The sequence below is a fragment of the Trachemys scripta genome, chromosome 1, assembly GCF_013100865.1.
Source record: "Trachemys scripta elegans isolate TJP31775 chromosome 1, CAS_Tse_1.0, whole genome shotgun sequence".
NCBI lineage: Eukaryota > Metazoa > Chordata > Testudines > Emydidae > Trachemys > Trachemys scripta.
In genome coordinates, this window is record NC_048298.1 from 3,936,076 (window position 1) to 3,953,020 (window position 16,945).

Consider the following 16,945-nt stretch of genomic DNA (forward strand, 5'->3'; position numbering starts at 1 on the left):
CCCCCCCCCCCCCCCCCCCCCCCCCCCCCCCCCCCCCCCCCCCCCCCCCCCCCCCCCCCCCCCCCCCCCCCCCCCCCCCCCCCCCCCCCCCCCCCCCCCCCCCCCCCCCCCCCCCCCCCCCCCCCCCCCCCCCCCCCCTCCCGCCCGGCCCCCCCCCCCCGCGCCCCCCCCCCCCACCGAGCGTCCCACCTCCCCCCCCCCCCTCGCCTAGCGTCCCGCCTCCCCTCCCAAACTTATCCCCCTCACCTAGTGTCCTGGCTTCCCCCCCTCTCACCTAGCATCCTGGCTCCCCTCCCCCACCTCCTGGGTTCCATTCCAAGTGGAGTTTAATGGTTGGGGAGATGCGGGGAGCCAGGACTCCTGGGCTCTGTTCTTGGCTTTTCCACTGAATCGCTGATTTGTCTTGGGGGAGTCAGTCGCCCTGCCTCAGTTTCCCCCCTCCCAGCATGGTTGCACAGCACAGGCCGGTGCTGGCGGGGGACCATTGTTCGTCTGGGCGAGGAAGGTTTGTGTAGTGATGCCCCCGGGAGCCCAGGCTCTGCTCCGCTGGCAGGCCACTAATGATTTGCAGAGCCCCCGAGCCCGGCAGCCCCCGGCTAGCGTCCCCGGCATGGGGGGATCCATGGGGCCAGGCCTGGGACGCCCGTAGTGGAGCTGGCCCATGGACGTCTCAGACCCACACGTGTTTTGGGCCTCCACCTCTGAAATGCAGCCACCTCTGGGGTGAGGTGCAGCCGATGTGTAACGCTCCCAGTAATGCTGGGTCCGAGACTGTCCCTCTCTGCCCCGTGGGAGGGCAGAACGTGGCCGGCAGAGCCAACAAGTGCCGGGAGGGCAGGGTTCACAACCAGCCGCGTGGCAGTGGCACTGAGCGGGGGCACCCGCGTGGGTATGGCCCACCCACCAGAGCACTCGCAGTGCAGCCCAGCTGGGGCACGGGGCTGGCACAGACCCAGCCTGTGCAGCGCCCAGGAATGGGCCCACCAAGAAATGCCGCTTCTCCAGCGCTGCCCCCTGCTGGCTGGGAGCGGGACCGGGCGGCCTTGTGTCAGAAGCTCCGTAGCGCTCCGTGCTGGCGGGGAGTCTCCCGCAGCGTGGGCTTAGCAGGATGCCTGGCATGTGGGGCAGGGGGGGCGGCCCAGGGCAGAGACCAGAGGCGCAGAGGGAGGGGAGAGGAGCTGCAGTGGGGTGAGGGAGGGGAGCAGGCTGGATTGGAGGCATTCAGTGCTCATCCTGCACTGCGCCCCCCTGCCCCGGGGCACCCCCTGTCCCTGCTGAGGCTAAAGCCTGGGGGGGTCCATTGTTAGCCCTCCCCCCCCCCCAGCTCTGCTCTCGGCCTGGCCCCTGTGGCTCCGCCCGGCCAGTGTTTATGGAAAGAGTGAGGAGCAGGAAGGGGCGGGCGGGCGCATTGTTCCCTGGGCCCAGGCCTGGCGCGCTGCCAGAGCACGGGGTGGGGGGAGGGGCACACAGCCCCCCCATGCACCCCCCGTGGAGAGTCATGGGCTGGGGGTGGGGGGGCCCAGCTGCCCAGTATGAGGATCCTGTTGGGGTGGGGGGGGTACTGGCTATGGGGGTCTTTCCTCCCGCCCCCGCCCTGAGCAAGTTGCCTCTGGCTCTCCCCCAGGAGGGGGGGCAGGATGGGACAGCAGGGGGCTGTGGGTCGGGAGTGAGGGGCACCGGGGGGGCTGCTTTGCACCCGCCAGCCGTGCCCCTGGCGCTCCCAGCCCGGTGCCCGCGGGGGGCAGCTGATACCCGTGAGACCCCCCCGAAGGGGCAGCCAGCCCCCGCCTGACCCCCCTGTCCCCACAGACAGTAAAGCCATCGTGGACGGGAACCTGAAGCTAATCCTGGGGTTGATCTGGACGCTGATCCTGCACTACTCCATCTCCATGCCCATGTGGGAGGACGAGGACGAGGAGGACGCCAAGAAGCAGACGCCGAAGCAGCGGCTGCTGGGCTGGATCCAGAACAAGGTGCCCCAGCTGCCCATCACCAACTTCCACCGGGACTGGCAGGACGGCAAAGCCCTGGGCGCCCTGGTGGACAACTGCGCCCCGGGTGAGTGGATCCCTGGACCTGCCCCAGACCCCCCTGTATCCACCCCTGGACGTGGGCTGTACCCCCATACACCCCCTGGACCCTCCAGACCTGCCCCGGACCCCCCTATATCCACCCATACACCTCTGGACCTGCCCTGGACCCCCCAGACCTGCCCTGGATCCCCCTATATCCACCCATACACCCATACACCCCTGGACCTGCCCTGGACCCTCCAGACCTGCCCTGGACCCCCCGTATCCACCCATATACCCCCAGACCCCCGGACCCCCCCAGACCTGCCCCGGACCCCCCTATATCCACCCATACATCCCTGGAACCCCTGGACATGCACTGTACCCCCCCATACCTGCCCTGTGCCCCCGTACACCCCCCATACTCCCCCTGTACCTGCCTCATACCTGCCCCATACCCCCCGTATCCCCAGACCTGTCCTGTACCCCCCGTATCCCCTGTACCTGCCCAGTACCCCCATAACTCCTGGCTCCCCGTCCCCCCGTGCACACGGCTTGTGGGCCCCCCATCCTCCCTTTACATCCTGCCCGGCTGCCCTGCGCTGGCAGACAGCTGCTGTGTCCCACCCCAGAGGGGGCTGCATTTCAGCGCTGGGGGCGTGGTGCCCGGCAGCGGCTGGGCTTATCCAGGCACGTCGGGGGCCGCTGGGCAGGTGAGGGGGGAGCGCGGCACCACATGGAAGGTGGCTCTCAGAGAGGCACATGGCTCTGAGCCTATTTGGACCGGGCCGGTTCTCTGCCCTTCGCCAGTTCTCGCTGCCTGACAGGTTCCCAGCCTGGCTGGGCCAATACACCCGCCCCCACCACTGCTGTATGGCACAGATGGGGAAACTGAGGCACACCCAGGGTCAGGCCTGGCTCTACCCACTAGGCGCACTCCATGGGCAGCTCTAGGCTGGACAGGAGCGAGGAAGGAGCCGTCCTGAGTGCAGTTTGGGGGGGCCACAGGAATCTGGCTCCGGTTTGTCTCCTTCCCACCCCAAGAGTGGGGGCTCCCATGCCCGTGGGGACCCCAGCGAGGATCCAGGAGCCCCCAGCCCGGAGCTGGCTCAGTGCCAGGGAAGCCCACAATGCCCCATTGTCAGCAGGGCTCCTGGCGAGACGTATCTCTCTGCCAAGGCCGTGCCCGCCCCGCCCACTGGTCTGACGCCGTCCCCCCCGCTCCGTCCCCACAGGCCTGTGCCCCGACTGGGAGACCTGGGACCCCAACCAGCCCGTGGAGAATGCCCGGGAAGCCATGCAGCAGGCGGACGACTGGCTGGGCGTACCCCAGGTACGGGACCCTCTGCCATGCGGGGGCCAGACAGGGGGGCCCCCCAGGGTCATTCTCTGGGCTGGGGCACCCCCCGCCCTGTGCGGGGGCCAGACAGGGGGGCACCCCTGGGCACTTCGGGGTCATTCTCTGGGCTGGGGCACACTCCCCGTGCGGGGGCCAGACAGGGGGGCACCCCTGGGCACTCCAGGGCTGTTCTCTGGGCTGGGGGCCGGCGGGGAAGCCAGGCATGGGCACAGCTCCCCAAGCCAGCACCCCGGGAACCAGTCTCGGGGTACACATGGGAGAGCTGCCCCTGGGGCTGGGCGGTTCTGGGTGTCACCCCAGCCTTGTTCGAGGCACAGACAGGGCCTGTTCCCGGCACTGGGGAATGCAGCTGGGGGGTGGGAGTTGCACTGGCACCTCGGGGTGAAGGGGTTGGCAGCTCCCACTCAGCATGCCGGTCAGCTGCTTGGAACCCAGTTCTGCCCCCTCGGCCCCCCCCCAAGTCAGGGCTGGGGTCAGGGAAGCCCTGGGGAGCAGCACATTGGGGCTGGGGGCTCTTAGGAGGCTGGGGGTCAGCTGTCGGGGCAGGGCTACGTCAAGGTGGGGGGGGTTGTCGATGGGGCTGGGGGTCGACTCTCGGGGGCAGGGCGCTTTCGGTGGGGCGGGGGGCTGGCTCTCGGGGGCAGGGCTGCATCAGGGTGGGGGGGTGTCGGTGGGGCTGGGGGGCTCTCAGGGGCATGCCCTGAGCACAGGCCCCGCTCCCTCCCCCCAGGTGATCGCCCCGGAGGAGATTGTGGACCCCGACGTGGACGAACACTCCGTAATGACCTACCTGTCCCAGTTCCCCAAAGCCAAGCTGAAGCCCGGGGCCCCCCTGCGCTCCAAGCAGCTGAACCCCAAGAAGGCCATCGCCTACGGCCCCGGTAGGGCCCCACTCCCACCCGCTGCAGGGACCAGCCTGGGGGGGACCTGGGGCAGCGGTCTCTCCCTCCACACCCTGCCCCACGTGGGAGGGGCTCCTGGGAGCCAGGGCTGCAGGGAGGGGGAGCAGGCCCAGCGGGAGGGAAGGGGACAGGAACGGGGGAGGGGAAGGGGCAGGAATGTGGGACACAGGGGGAGGGGGTAGAAGCACTCAGGGCAGGGCTATGGGGGGGAGCCCCAGCTGGTGCCCCCCCTGAGTCCCCTGTCCCGGTGCCGCAGGGATCGAGCCCCAGGGGAACACGGTGCTGAAGCCGGCCCAGTTCACGGTGGAGACCCTGGAGGCGGGGCTGGGCGAGGTGCTGGTCTACATCGAGGACCCCGAGGGACACACCGAGGAGGTAGGGGCTCCTGGGGGTCGGCCTGCTGCTCCCGCACCCCGTGCCCAGGGATCCCCCTGCCCTCTGGTGGGGCCAGGGCACAGAGAGCAGGAGCTCTGAGCAGCAGGGTCTAGTGGATAGAGCAGGGGGATGGGAGCCAGGACTCCTGGGTTCTATCCCCGGCTCTGACCCTGATTCCCTGTATGACTCTCAACGACGCCCTGTACCTCGCTGCTTCCATCTCCTCATCTCTCTGGTGGGCGCCATGTGAGTGCATTGCCCTGGGGTGGAGCTGGGCACGGCCGGGGCCCCCCCAGTGGGTGGGGCGCTGGGGTACAGTCCCCAGGTGCCCTTGCGGCCCCCGGCGCAGCCTCTGCCCCAGCCTCACCTCCGGGGCCTTCCTCCGCAGGCCAAGGTGGTCGCCAACAACGACAAGAAGCGGACGTACTCGGTGACCTATGTGCCCAAGGTGGCCGGGCTGCACAAGGTGAGCTGCCCACCCGCCCAGAGCCCCTTGGGGGTGCTGGGGGAGGATGGAGGGCTGGTACCGCTGGCTGGGCCCAGTTGGCCCCTCTGCTCAGGGCCACACAGCTGCTGTGTGAGGGTTGGGGGGCTCCCCATGTTCCGGGGGGTGTAATGATGCTGCCTCTGGCGAGACACTACTGAGAGTATCAATTCAGGACAAATTGCTCAGAGCAGTCACAGCCCCAGGCTCGGGGTCCTTTGCACACCAAACCAGCCAAACATCGAGGACTTTGGTCTCACCCCACTGGCTAACCACAAGTCACACAAACAATTCCCTCAGACACTGCAGTTTCCCAGGATCACCACCGGCACCGCTCCTTATGGGGACGAATGGTTACGAAAACCAATATCCCAGTAAAAGAAAAAAGGTTCTCCTGATCCCAAAGGACCAAGGCCCTGACTCAGGTCAATATACAGGTCAGCTCTTACCCACAAATCACGCTGTTGCCAATCCTTTAGAATCTAAAATCTAAAGGTTTATTCATAAAAAGAAAAAGATAGAGATGAGAGCTAGAATTGGTGAAATGGAATCAATTCCATCCAGTAATGGCAAAGTTCTTGGTTCAGGCTTGTAGCAGTGATGGAATAAACTGCAGGTTCAAATCAAGTCTCTGGAACATCCCCAGCTGGGATGGGTCCTCAGTCCTTTGTTCAGAGCTTCAGTTTGTAGCACAGTTCCTCCAGAGGCAAGAAGCAGGATTGAAGACCAAAGGAGATGAGGCATCAGCCTTTTATAGTCTCTTCCAGGTGGAAGGACCCCGCTTTTCCTTCCTGTAGAATTCACAGCAGCAAGATGGAGCTTGGAGTCACATGGGCAAGTCACATGTCCATGCATGACTCAGTTCTTTACAGGTCACGCCATTGTTGACATGTTCATAGAATCTCAGGGTTGGAAGGGACCTCAGGAGGTATCTAGTCCAACCCCCTGCTCACCAGGACCAATCCCCAACTAAATCATCCCAGCCAGGGCTTTGTCAAGCCTGACCTTAGTTTGAACGTTCCCAGGAAAGCTCCGATGTGGATTGGCGTCTCCCAAGGGCCATTGTCAGTTAAGTGTTTCTTGATAGGGCACTTAACTTGCAAATTCCTTTCTCAAGGAGCTGACCAAATGCTTAGAGAATTTTTTCACTTGACCAGAGCGGAGCTGCTTAGAATCAAATGGCATTGAGATACAAGTACCTAGCCAATTCAACCACAAAAACAATACACACATACAGACCGCGTAATCATAGCCAGCAAATCATAACCTTTCCATAGACACCTCACACGACAACCTTGGTACAATATTTGCTGCAGATACATAACAGTGGTTGCAACAATGATCTACACGGTCACAAGTTATGTCAATAATGTCACAGGGGGCTGTTCGGTTGCTTGATGGGGGGGTTCTGCCCTCGCTGCTGTGTCCCCCCCCCCCAGAGGTGGCTGCATTCAGAAGTGCTCTGGCAGGATCACAGGCCCTATGCAAACAGCAGCGCAGCCCCCTCCTGGTCAGGGGGCTGTGCCCCCGCCCCAGTGCCCCCCTGGCCACGGCTGGCCCTCGCCCGCTCCCCAGGGCCCGGGCGGGAATTCACCCAGCGCTCTCTCGGCCCAGGTCACGGTGCTGTTTGCCGGGCAGAACATCGACAAGAGCCCCTTCGATGTCCACGTGGGCATGGCGCTGGGTGATGCCAACAAGGTGACGGCGCGGGGGCCCGGCCTGGAGCCCGTGGGCAACGTGGCCAACAAGCCCACCTACTTCGACATCTACACCGCAGGTAGGGGCGCGGGGCGGAGGACAGGGCCTGGGCGGGGCAGGGGAGCCCTGCTGGGGGCTGGCGCTCACTCTGCCTGTCTGTGCCAGGCGCGGGCACGGGCGACGTGGGCGTGGTCATCGTGGACCCGCAGGGCCGTCGCGACACCGTGGAGGTGGTGCTGGAGGACAAAGGCGACAGCACCTTCCGCTGTACCTACCGGCCCGTGCTGGAGGGACCCCACACCATCTGCGTCACCTTCGCTGGCACCCAGATCCCCCGGAGCCCCTTTGCCGTCAACGTCTCCGAAGGTGAGAGCCCGCCCCGTGCCCCTGGTTGGCGCCCACTCTCTGTGCAAGCCCAGCAGCCCACCCCACGCCCCCTGGCTGGTGCCCACCCTCTGTGCCAGCCCCATACCCCCTCCCACAGTGCCCACCCTTTGTGCCAGCCCTGCAGCCCCCCCATGACACCTGGCCAGTGCTGGCCTCCATGCCAGCCCCCAGCCCATCCCACACCCCCCTGGCTGGTGCCCGCCCTCCGTGCCAACCCTACAGCCTGCCGGGGGGCGCTGGCTGACCCCTCCCCGACCAGCCGGTGGGGCTGGGCCGGGGCACGGAGGGGATCCCGTTCAGAGAGCGGGGTGGTAGGGCAGCCTCTGCCCCTGCTGGGTGCTCCGCACAGCCTCTGCCCCTGTGCTGCAGCCTCGGGGGAGGGGGGCTCTTCACCTCCCCCCCCCCCCCCCCCCGTGGCGGTGCTGACCCCCCCGGCCGGCAGGAGGCACCTGTCCCTGCTCTGCAGCGCCCAAGGCTGCTCTGTGACCCGGAAGCCCCGAGCGACCTCCCCATCCCGCCAGCCCCAGCCCCACGGCACAAACAGGAATCCCTGACTCACCGCGGCTTCCTCCAGCTGCCCGGCCGCCCTGACACGGCTTCCCCCGCCCCATTCACACTCCACCCTGCCCGGGGGGGTGGGGAGCCAGGCCCCCAATGGTGCCCCCCAGGTCCTGGGCAGCCCAGCTCCAGCCCCGTGGGCCAGGAGGGTCCAACAGCTCGTGGCTGGCCGGATGCCCGCGCAGCAGGGGTTGTGGGGCCCAGCGCCTCCCCAGGAGGAGGGCAGCGAGCCGGGGGGGTCTCTGGGACACTGGCAGGAGCAGGGGGAACGGCGCTGCCAGGCTGGGGTAAGCGGGGGGGGCCCACTAGGTCCCCCTAGCCCGGGCCCTGCTCTGCGCTGCGCCCCCCTGCCCCCAGTGCTCTACATATAACAGCCCCAGATATTCCTTAGCCTGCCGGGGGTGGGGTGGGGGGCTCCATTCGTCAGATGGGTAAACCGAGGCACAGGGCAAGCCGGGGTTAGGACACCCTTGCTGCCTGCTGGGAGCAGCCACCTCTCCCATTGCTCAATGCCCCTCATTGCGACTAGCCCTGCCCCCCCATTCCTTCCCCCAGCTTGGTGCCCCTATTCCCCCCAGGCTGGGCCGGTCTGGGTCCATCTGCCCCCCCAGTGAGACAGCCCCTTCTCCTTTGCAGGCTGGCGGGAGGGTCACTTTAATCCTCCTCCAGCCCCTGCTCTGGGCCCACGGGCTGCCCGGCCTGCGCACAGACCCCCGGGTGCCCTGGCTGCGTGGGGTCTAGGCCGCCCAGGCTGTGAGAGCTCCCAGGTGACACGGCCGGGTGCTGGCCCACCGCACACGCCGCGCAGTCCCAGGCCAGCAAGCCAGCCGGGCGGCCTGGGTGAGGGGCAGGAGGGTGGCAGCCAGGGGCACCTCCCCACTAAGCGCTCTCTTCTCTGTCCCCACAGCCTGCAGCCCCAACGCCTGCCGGGCCACGGGCCGGGGCCTCCAGCCCAAGGGCGTGCGGGTCAAGGAGGTGGCCGATTTCAAGGTCTACACCAAGGGCGCGGGCAGTGGGAAGCTGAAGGTCGTGGTCAAGGGGCCGAGTGAGTGCCGGGCAGGAGGGGGAGCCGTGTGGGGCCCAGCCGGGAGGCGGGAGGAGAGGGCCAGTGCCCTGGAGTGTCACGGGAAAGACCCATCTCTCTCTGTCAGCCTGTCCTCGGCTGAAGCAGAGCAGTACCCGGGCCAGCGCACTGGGGAAACTGAGTCACGGGCCGAGTAGGGAGAGCGAGGTGGTGGTGGTGTGTGGGTGTCACTGCTGCCCCCTGCTGGACAGAGCATGTCACACTGGCTGGCTCTTTCTAGCTCCGTGACTCTGGAGCGGAAGGCACCAGGTTCTGCCATGCAGGCGGCTGGCAACGGGCAGGAATACTGCTGCGGGTGCCACCCAGGTGGGGCAGGGAGCTCCCCGGCTTGGCTCGGCTCTCACCACCTTGCCCCTCTCTCTGCAGAAGGCACGGAGGAGCCGGTGAAGGTGCGGGAGGTTGGCGAGGGGGTGTACGAATGTGACTACTACCCCGTGGTGCCTGGCAAATACGTGGTGGCCATCTCCTGGGGTGGCTACAGCATCCCCCGCAGGTAAGGGACCGGCCCACGCCCCTTGCCAGCTTGGCGCTTGGGGCTGGGGCCAAGACTGGAGCCCTGTCTGCACTAGTGCCGGAGTCTTGCACGCGCGTGTGAAGCGGGAGGAGGAGCTCGGAGCGCCTTGGTGGCACCACCTGCCCAGGGTCGTTCTGTGCTCTGGAGCCAGGGAGTGGCCTGAGCCCTGGCACGCTCGTTACACTAGTGGTGTCACGGTCACAGAGCAGCAGCCTGGCCGCCCGGGGTCCCCTGGCTCTGACCCCCTGTCTCCTTCGCAGTCCCTTCGAAGTGCAGGTGGCACCGGAGCCTGGCACCCAGAAAGTCAGGGCCTGGGGCCCGGGCCTGGAGACTGGCATGGTGGGCAAATCAGCCGACTTCGTGGTGGAGGCGATTGGCACCGAAGTGGGGACACTGGGTAAGAGAGCGGGCAGGGGGCCCGGGGGGAGGGAGGGATCTGAGGGAGGGATCTATGGGGAGCGAGCGGCTCAGGGGAGGGAGGGATCTGAAGGGTGTGGACGGCGGGGCCCCGGGGGGAGGGAGGGATCTATGGGGAGCGGGCGGCGGGGCCCGGGTGAGGGAGGGATCTGGGAGAGTGGGCGGCGGGGCCCAGTGGGGGCAAGGGATCCGGGGGAGCAAGTGATAGGACCGGGCAGTGTTCGCCATTGTCCCAGTAACTCGTGGGCTGCGGGGGGCAGCTGCAGCATGGGGGGGAGCCCTGGCCCTGACGCTGACGCTGGCCCGCGGCTCCCTCGCAGGCTTCTCCATCGAGGGCCCGTCGCAGGCGAAGATCGAGTGCGACGACAAGGGGGACGGGTCGTGCGACGTGCGCTACTGGCCCACGGAGCCCGGTGAATACGCCGTGCACGTCATCTGTGACGACGAGGACATCAAGGACAGCCCCTTCATCGCACACATCAAGCCGGCCACCAACGAGTACTTCCCAGAGAAGGTAGAGCCTCCCCAGCCCTGCCTGGCCTCCCCAGCCCCTGCCCCTGCCACTTGAGCTGAAGGAGACTCTCCATTAGCTCTGTGCAGTACGGGGCCTATGACACGTCATCTGCAGCTGGACCTTTCTGATGCCTGTCTGCTCCCCCACTCCGGCTTGTCCCCTCTCCCCCTGCTATTCCAGGTGTTGGGGTCCCCTCCCCCAGGAACCCGGCTCAGGGGGGGGTCTCAGGAGACAGGGACAGAAGGAATTTTAAAAAACTTTGGCCAGACTGAGTTCTCCCGCTCTCCCGTGGCAGGTGAAAGCCTTCGGGCCTGGCCTGGAGCCCACCGGCTGCATCGTGGACAAGCCGGCGGAGTTCACCATCGACGCACGGGGAGCAGGGAAAGCCGAGCTCAAGATCTACGCCCAGGTAGGAGGGGCCCCGGCGGGGGTCTCAGCGCAGGGCACCTCGTTGGGACCAGCCCTGGCAGGGCATCTGGGGCAGTGCCCAAGGGCCAGTCCCTGCTGAGGACCAAAGCGTTGTGGGCTGCGCTGCACCGTGGGGCGCACTGTGGGAATTTCACTGCCAGCATCGGCCGCTGCTGGAGACCGGGAGACCGGGCTAGATGGGCCCAGGGTCAGGTCTGATGCAGCTGGGGGCTGGGAGACTGGGTTAGATGAACGTAAGAACGATCCAGCCCCGTATCCTGTCCGCTGACAGTGGCCAATGCCAGGTGCCCCAAAGGGAATGAACAGAACAGGGAATCATCAAGTGATCCATCCCCTGTCGCCCATTTCCAGCTTCTGGCAAACACAGGCTAGGGACACCATCCCTGCCCCTCCTGGCTAATAACCGTTGATGGACCTATCCTCCATGAATTTATCTAGTTCTTTTTTGAACACTGTTATATAGTCTTGGCCTTCACAACATCCTCTGGCGAAGAGTTCCACAGGTTGACTGTGCGTTGTGTGAAAAAATACTTCCTTTTGCTTGTTTTAAACCCGCTGCCTATTAATTTAATTTGGTGACCCCTAGTTCTTCTCTTATGAGAAGGATTAAATAACACTTCCTTCTTTACTTTCTCCACACCAGTCATCATTTTATAGACCTCAATCATATCTCCCCTTAGTCATCTCTTTTCCAAGCTGAAAAGTCCCAGTCTTATTAATCTCTCCTCATACGGAAGCCGTTCCAGACCTCTAATCATTTTTGTTGCCATTTTCTGTAACTTTTTCATTTCTAATATATCTGTTTTGAGATGGGGGAACCACATCTGCACACAGTATTCAAGGTGTGGGCGTAACATGGATTTACACAGAGGCAACATGATATTTTCTGTCTTATTATCTATCCCTTTCTTGATGATTCCCAACATTCTGTTCGCTGTTCTGACGGCTGCACATTGAGTGGCTGTTTGCAGAGAACTCTCCACCATGACTCCAAGATCTCTTCCTTGAGTGGTAACAGCTCATTTAGACCCCATCATTTTGTCTGTGTAGTCGGGATCATGTTTTCCAATGTGCAGTACTTGCATCTATCAACATTGTATTTCATCTGCTATTTGCCGCCCATGTGACGGGATCTCCGGGGTGCAGCCTGGGACTGTGGGACCACTGTGCCCCCTTAACTCTCCAGCCTGCCCAGTACTGAAGTCAGGCTTACCGGCCTGGAATAGCTGGGATCAGCTCTGAAGCCCTTTTTAAAAATTGGCGTCACATTCGCTATCCTCCAGTCATCCGGTACAGAAGCTGGTTTAAATGCTAGGTTACAGACTGCAGTTAGTAGTTCTGCAATTTCATGTTTTAGAACTCTGGGGTGATACCATCTGGTGCTGGTGACTTATTGCTGTTCAGTTTATCAATTTGTTCCAAAACCTCCTCTATTGACACCTCAGTCTGGGACAGTTCCTCAGATTTGTCACCTAAAAACAATGGCTCAGGTTTGGGATTCTCCCTCACATCCTCTGCAGTGAAGACCGATGCAAAGAAACCATTTAGTTTCTCCACAATGGCCTCGAGTGCTCGTTTAGCACCTCGATCGTCCAGGGGCCCCACTGGTTGACAGGCTCCCTGCTTCTGATGTACTTAACAAATGTTTTGCTGTTAGTTTATGAGTCTTTGGCTAGTTGCTCTTCAAATTCTTTTTTTGGCCTTCAGAATTCTACTCTGCCGCTTGACTTGCCAGAGTTTCGGCTCCTTTCTATTTTCCTCACTAGGATTTAACTGCCAATTTGTGAAGGATGCTTTTTGCCTCTGCCACCTTTACTCTGCTGTTTAGCCACAGTGACACTTTTTTGGTTCTCTTACTGTGGTTTTTTTAAGCTGGGGTTTACGTTTCATGGGAGTGACTATTAGGGTGTTTTTGAATAGTTTCCATGCAGCTTGCAGGCATTTCCCTTTGGGGGCGGTTACCTTTTCATTTCCACTGAACTTGCTTCCTCGTTTTTGTGTAGCTTCCCGGTCTGAAATTAAAGGCTGGGTGGGCTTCTTTCGTGTTACCCCCCAGCCCCCACAGGGATGTTACAATTCATCACACTATGGTCGCTACTACCAAGTACTCCAGCTCTATTCACCTCTTGGGTCAGATCCTGGGCTCCACTTAGGACTAAATCAAGCATTGCCTCTCCTCGGGTGGGTTCCAGGACCAGCTGCTCCAAGAAGCAGCCATTTAAGGTGTCAAGAAACTTTATCTCTGAATCCCTTCCCGAGGTGACATGTACCCAGTCAATACGGGGAGAGTTGAAATCCCCCATTATTACTGAGATTTCTATTTTTATACCTTCTCTAATCTCCCTGAGCATTTCACAGTCACTGTTGCCACCCTGATCAGGCAGTCAGTAGCATATCCCCACAGCTATACTCCGATTATTTCAGGCTGGAATGTCTATCCAGACAGTCTATGGGACAGTTTGATTCATTTGCGATTTTTTTACTATGAAATGATAAAATCTTTACTGGAAAATCAGTTGGGCCCATGGAGTGAAGCAGCAGGCAGGCAGGCGGGATGCCGGGCCGGATGGGCCCACGGTGGGAAGCGGCGGGCGGGCAGGCGGGATGTCGGGCCAGACGGGCCCATGGTGGGAAACGGCGGGGGGGCGGGATGCCGGGCCGGACGGGCCCATGGTGGGAAATGGTGGGCGGGTGGGATGCCGGGCCGGATGGGCCCATGGTGGGAAATGGTGGGCGGGCGGGATGCCAGGCCAGACGGGCCCATGATCTGATCTGAGTTAGACCGGCCATAAATCCAATCCAATGTGAGGAATCCCCCAGAGCACATGGCACTAGCAGGTTGCCAGCCAGAGCCCCGTCCTGTGCGGTACCAGGTGCACAGGGAGAAGCAGAGGTTCCTCCGGGGAGCAGGAGGGGTGGCTCTCTCTGGCCCGCAGGGTGGGCGCACAGCCTGGGGCGGGGGTGACCTTTGCCGTCTGGTGCCCACCGTGTGGCTGAGCTCCCGTTTGTGCCCGCAGGACGCCGAGGGCTTCCCCATCGACATCAAGATCAAAGACAACGGTGACAACACCTTCCACTGCGTCTACGTGCCCACCAAGCCCATCAAACACACCATCATCATCTCCTGGGGCGGGGTCAACATCCCCAAGAGCCCCTTCCGGGTGAGTGACCCCGCCTCTTGCTGGCCCTCCGCTGGGGGACTGAGCGGCGCCCAGCCAAGCTCCTAGAGGAGCACCGAGGCAATGGCAGAGCGCTGAGGGGGCTCTGGATTCAGGGGGGATCCCAGCCCCCACGTGGCTTGGAGATCCCCCCCTTCCTGGCAGTGTCCCAAAGGAGCTGGCCCAGCCTGCCAAGGATGGAGCGGACCCCTCTGGGTGTGGGGTTGGGGGCTGGGGCCCCCCCGGCCAGCCAAAGCCCATGGACATGGCACGTTGCTCCCGGCAGGTGACCGTGGGCGAGGGCAGCCACCCGGACAAGGTGAAGGTGTACGGCCCTGGCGTGGAGAAGACGGGGCTCAAAGCCAACGAACCCACCTACTTCACTGTGGACTGCAGCGAGGCCGGGCAAGGTAGGGCCGGCCGAGGGGCCGTGGGGTGTCCCTGCTCCTCCCTTGGGTCACTAGCTTTGCTCAGGGCACCACAGCTTTCGGGGGCCCACGTGTGTAGTGAGTGTGACGGGTCTCAGCTCGGTCTCTGGCCGGATGGGCACACCCCTAGCGCAAACGCCACCGTGTCTGTGGGGCCTGGACTGGGCAGCTTGGTCGAGGGACCGCGGGCTACATGGGGCACAGAGTGCGAGCTGCCCCTTGCCCACGTAGGGTCTCTGGGGGCAGGCCCAGGGCCGGTGCAAGGATATTTTGCGCCCTAGGCAAAACTTCCTCCTTGCACCCCCCTCCCCCATCTCTTCCCCCCGGAGCATCGCTTATTATAAACTTTCAAAAATGAATACAGCGGAGTCGCATCTTACGCGGGGGTTAGGTTCTAAGGTCAGCGCGTAAGAGGAAAATCACGTATAGTGAAAATCACCATCAAGTACAGTAGACACAGTCTACACTAGAACAGGGGTCCTCAACCTACGGCACGCGTGCCAAAGGTGGCACGCGAGCTGATTTCTTATTTTTTTTAATGGCAGACTGCGGGTCTTGGCCGCCACTGAGCCTGCTGCCGGCCTGGGGTTCCGTTCACTCAGTCGGCAGCGGGCCGAGCTGGGCCGGCAGCGGGCCGAGCGGGGCCGGTAGCCAGGACCCCGGCTGGCAGGAGCCGGCGGCCAGAACCCCAGACTGGCAGCGGGCTCTGCGGCGGCCGGGACCCGCAGCCTGCCGTTAAAAAGAAATAATCTCGCGTGCCACCTTTGGCACACGTGCTGTAGGTTGAGGACCCCTGTTCTAGTGTAGACTGTGTGTACTGTACTTGATGGTGATTTTCACTATCTGTGATTTTCCTCTTACGCGCTGACCTTAGAACCTAACCCCCGCATAAGATGTGACTCCACTGTAGTGTAAACAAAAAATTTGGGGCACTGCTTTTTGGCGCCCCCAAATCTTGGCGCCCTAGATGGCCGCCTAGTTCCCCTAGTAGTTACACCAGCCCTGGGCAGGCCTAGGGGGCAATGGGGGCTGCTTGTGTCCTCCAGCCTCCTCGCCCTCCCCCAGGGCTAGAGAGCAAGTCCCCCTCTGTTACCCGGCCCTCACTGCGTGCCAGTCCCCCTGCCCTGGGGCTCAGCCGGCCACGCTCCCCACGACCAGCACCCTGCATGTCAGCCCCCCCTGCGGCTGGTCTGGCTCCCCTGTGACGGGGCTGCCCCGGCTGTGTTGCAGGGGACGTGAGCATTGGAATCAAGTGCGCCCCAGGCGTGGTGGGGCCGCTGGAGGCCGACATCGAATTCGACATCATCAAGAATGACAACGACACATTCACAGTGAAGTACACGCCGCCAGGTGCCGGGCGGTACACCATCATGGTGCTCTTCGCCAACCAGGTACGGGCTGGCGCCGGGCGGTACACCATCCTGGTGCTCTTCGCCGGCCAGGTACGGGCTGGTGCTGGGCCCAGGGCAGCGGAATGGCGCATGGGGCCATCTCCTTTCAGGAGGGCTCAGACCAGCATCCCAAAGCCACCGTTATCCCCAGGTGCCACCCAAGGGAGCAGCTCAAGGGGCTCTGTAGGGGCTCCCTGTGACCTCTCACCCCGGCACTGGGGATCCTGGGAGGGACCTGCCATTGGCTGTTCCCTGAGCTCTCGGGGGGAGAGGGATGGGAGCCCTGGGGCCAGCACAGAGCCCATGCCCGGGGGCGTCTGTGCCGCCGGAGGGGCCTGGCCAGGGCATTTCTGGGACCCACGGCTGCGAATTCACGTCCCCACTGGCGGATCCTGCCCGGCTGCCGCATCCCACCCCAGAGGGGGGCAGCATGTTGCAGCCGGTGGGCGATTGCCGGGCAGGCGGGGGGCTCCAGGAGGAGAGGCGGGAGGGTCTCTCCTTCCCTGGCCCCCCAACTCTGGGTTCCAGCCAGGCCCTCACCCCTCTCTCTCTCCTGTGCCCCCCAGGAAATCCCCACCAGTCCCTTCCGCATCAAGGTGGACCCGTCCCACGACGCCAGCAAGGTGAAGGCTGAGGGGCCCGGGCTCAGCAGAACAGGTATGGGGGGCTTGGCGGGGGGCACCGGGCTCGGGGGAGCGGGGTGGGGGCTTTGCGGGGGGCGCTGTGCTGGGGGGGCAGTGGGTGGGGGCTCGGCGGGGGGGCGCCGTCCAGGGGGAGAGGGGCAGGGGGCAGGGGCTCGGTGGGGGGCACTGTGTGGTGGGTGGATCCAGGGCGCCAGGGGAAGTTGGGCTGGCAGGACGCTGACCCGGCCCCTCGCTCCCCTTCCCGCCAGGAGTGGAGGTCGGCAAACCCACCCACTTCACCGTCTTCACCAAGGGCGCTGGCAAGGCCAAGCTGGACGTGCAGTTCGCTGGGGCAGCCAAGGGCCCAGCCGTGCGGGACTTCGAGATCATCGATAACCACGACTACTCCTACACCGTCAAGTACACCGCCGTGCAGCAGGTGAGGGGCTGGGACGCGTGCCAGCTGGGCACCGTCCCCTTCCAGGGCTGGGCATCGCCTCCCCGCACACGCGCCAGCCAGGCACTGCCCCCTTCCAGGGCTGGGCATCGCCCCCCCTGCACATGTGCCAGCCGGGCACCGCGCCCTTCCAGGGCTGGGCATCACCCCCCAC

At 63.7% G+C, this 16,945-nt stretch overlaps 1 protein-coding gene across 1 annotated transcript in view; it reads left to right on the top strand.

The window, feature by feature from the left end:
* Positions 1-16,945, top strand: part of FLNC (filamin C) — a 50,649-nt gene that overhangs the window by 7,932 nt on the left and 25,772 nt on the right. Inside the window, exons 2-18 of the mRNA XM_034762955.1 lie at positions 1,810-2,058; positions 3,248-3,345; positions 4,103-4,253; positions 4,531-4,649; positions 5,038-5,115; positions 6,748-6,910; positions 6,997-7,197; positions 8,684-8,821; positions 9,227-9,353; positions 9,635-9,771; positions 10,112-10,305; positions 10,601-10,714; positions 13,752-13,895; positions 14,179-14,302; positions 15,551-15,711; positions 16,278-16,368; positions 16,604-16,773. Coding sequence (XP_034618846.1) covers positions 1,810-2,058; positions 3,248-3,345; positions 4,103-4,253; positions 4,531-4,649; positions 5,038-5,115; positions 6,748-6,910; positions 6,997-7,197; positions 8,684-8,821; positions 9,227-9,353; positions 9,635-9,771; positions 10,112-10,305; positions 10,601-10,714; positions 13,752-13,895; positions 14,179-14,302; positions 15,551-15,711; positions 16,278-16,368; positions 16,604-16,773 — 2,459 coding nt within the window. The remainder of the gene's footprint in view (positions 1-1,809; positions 2,059-3,247; positions 3,346-4,102; positions 4,254-4,530; positions 4,650-5,037; positions 5,116-6,747; positions 6,911-6,996; positions 7,198-8,683; positions 8,822-9,226; positions 9,354-9,634; positions 9,772-10,111; positions 10,306-10,600; positions 10,715-13,751; positions 13,896-14,178; positions 14,303-15,550; positions 15,712-16,277; positions 16,369-16,603; positions 16,774-16,945) is intronic.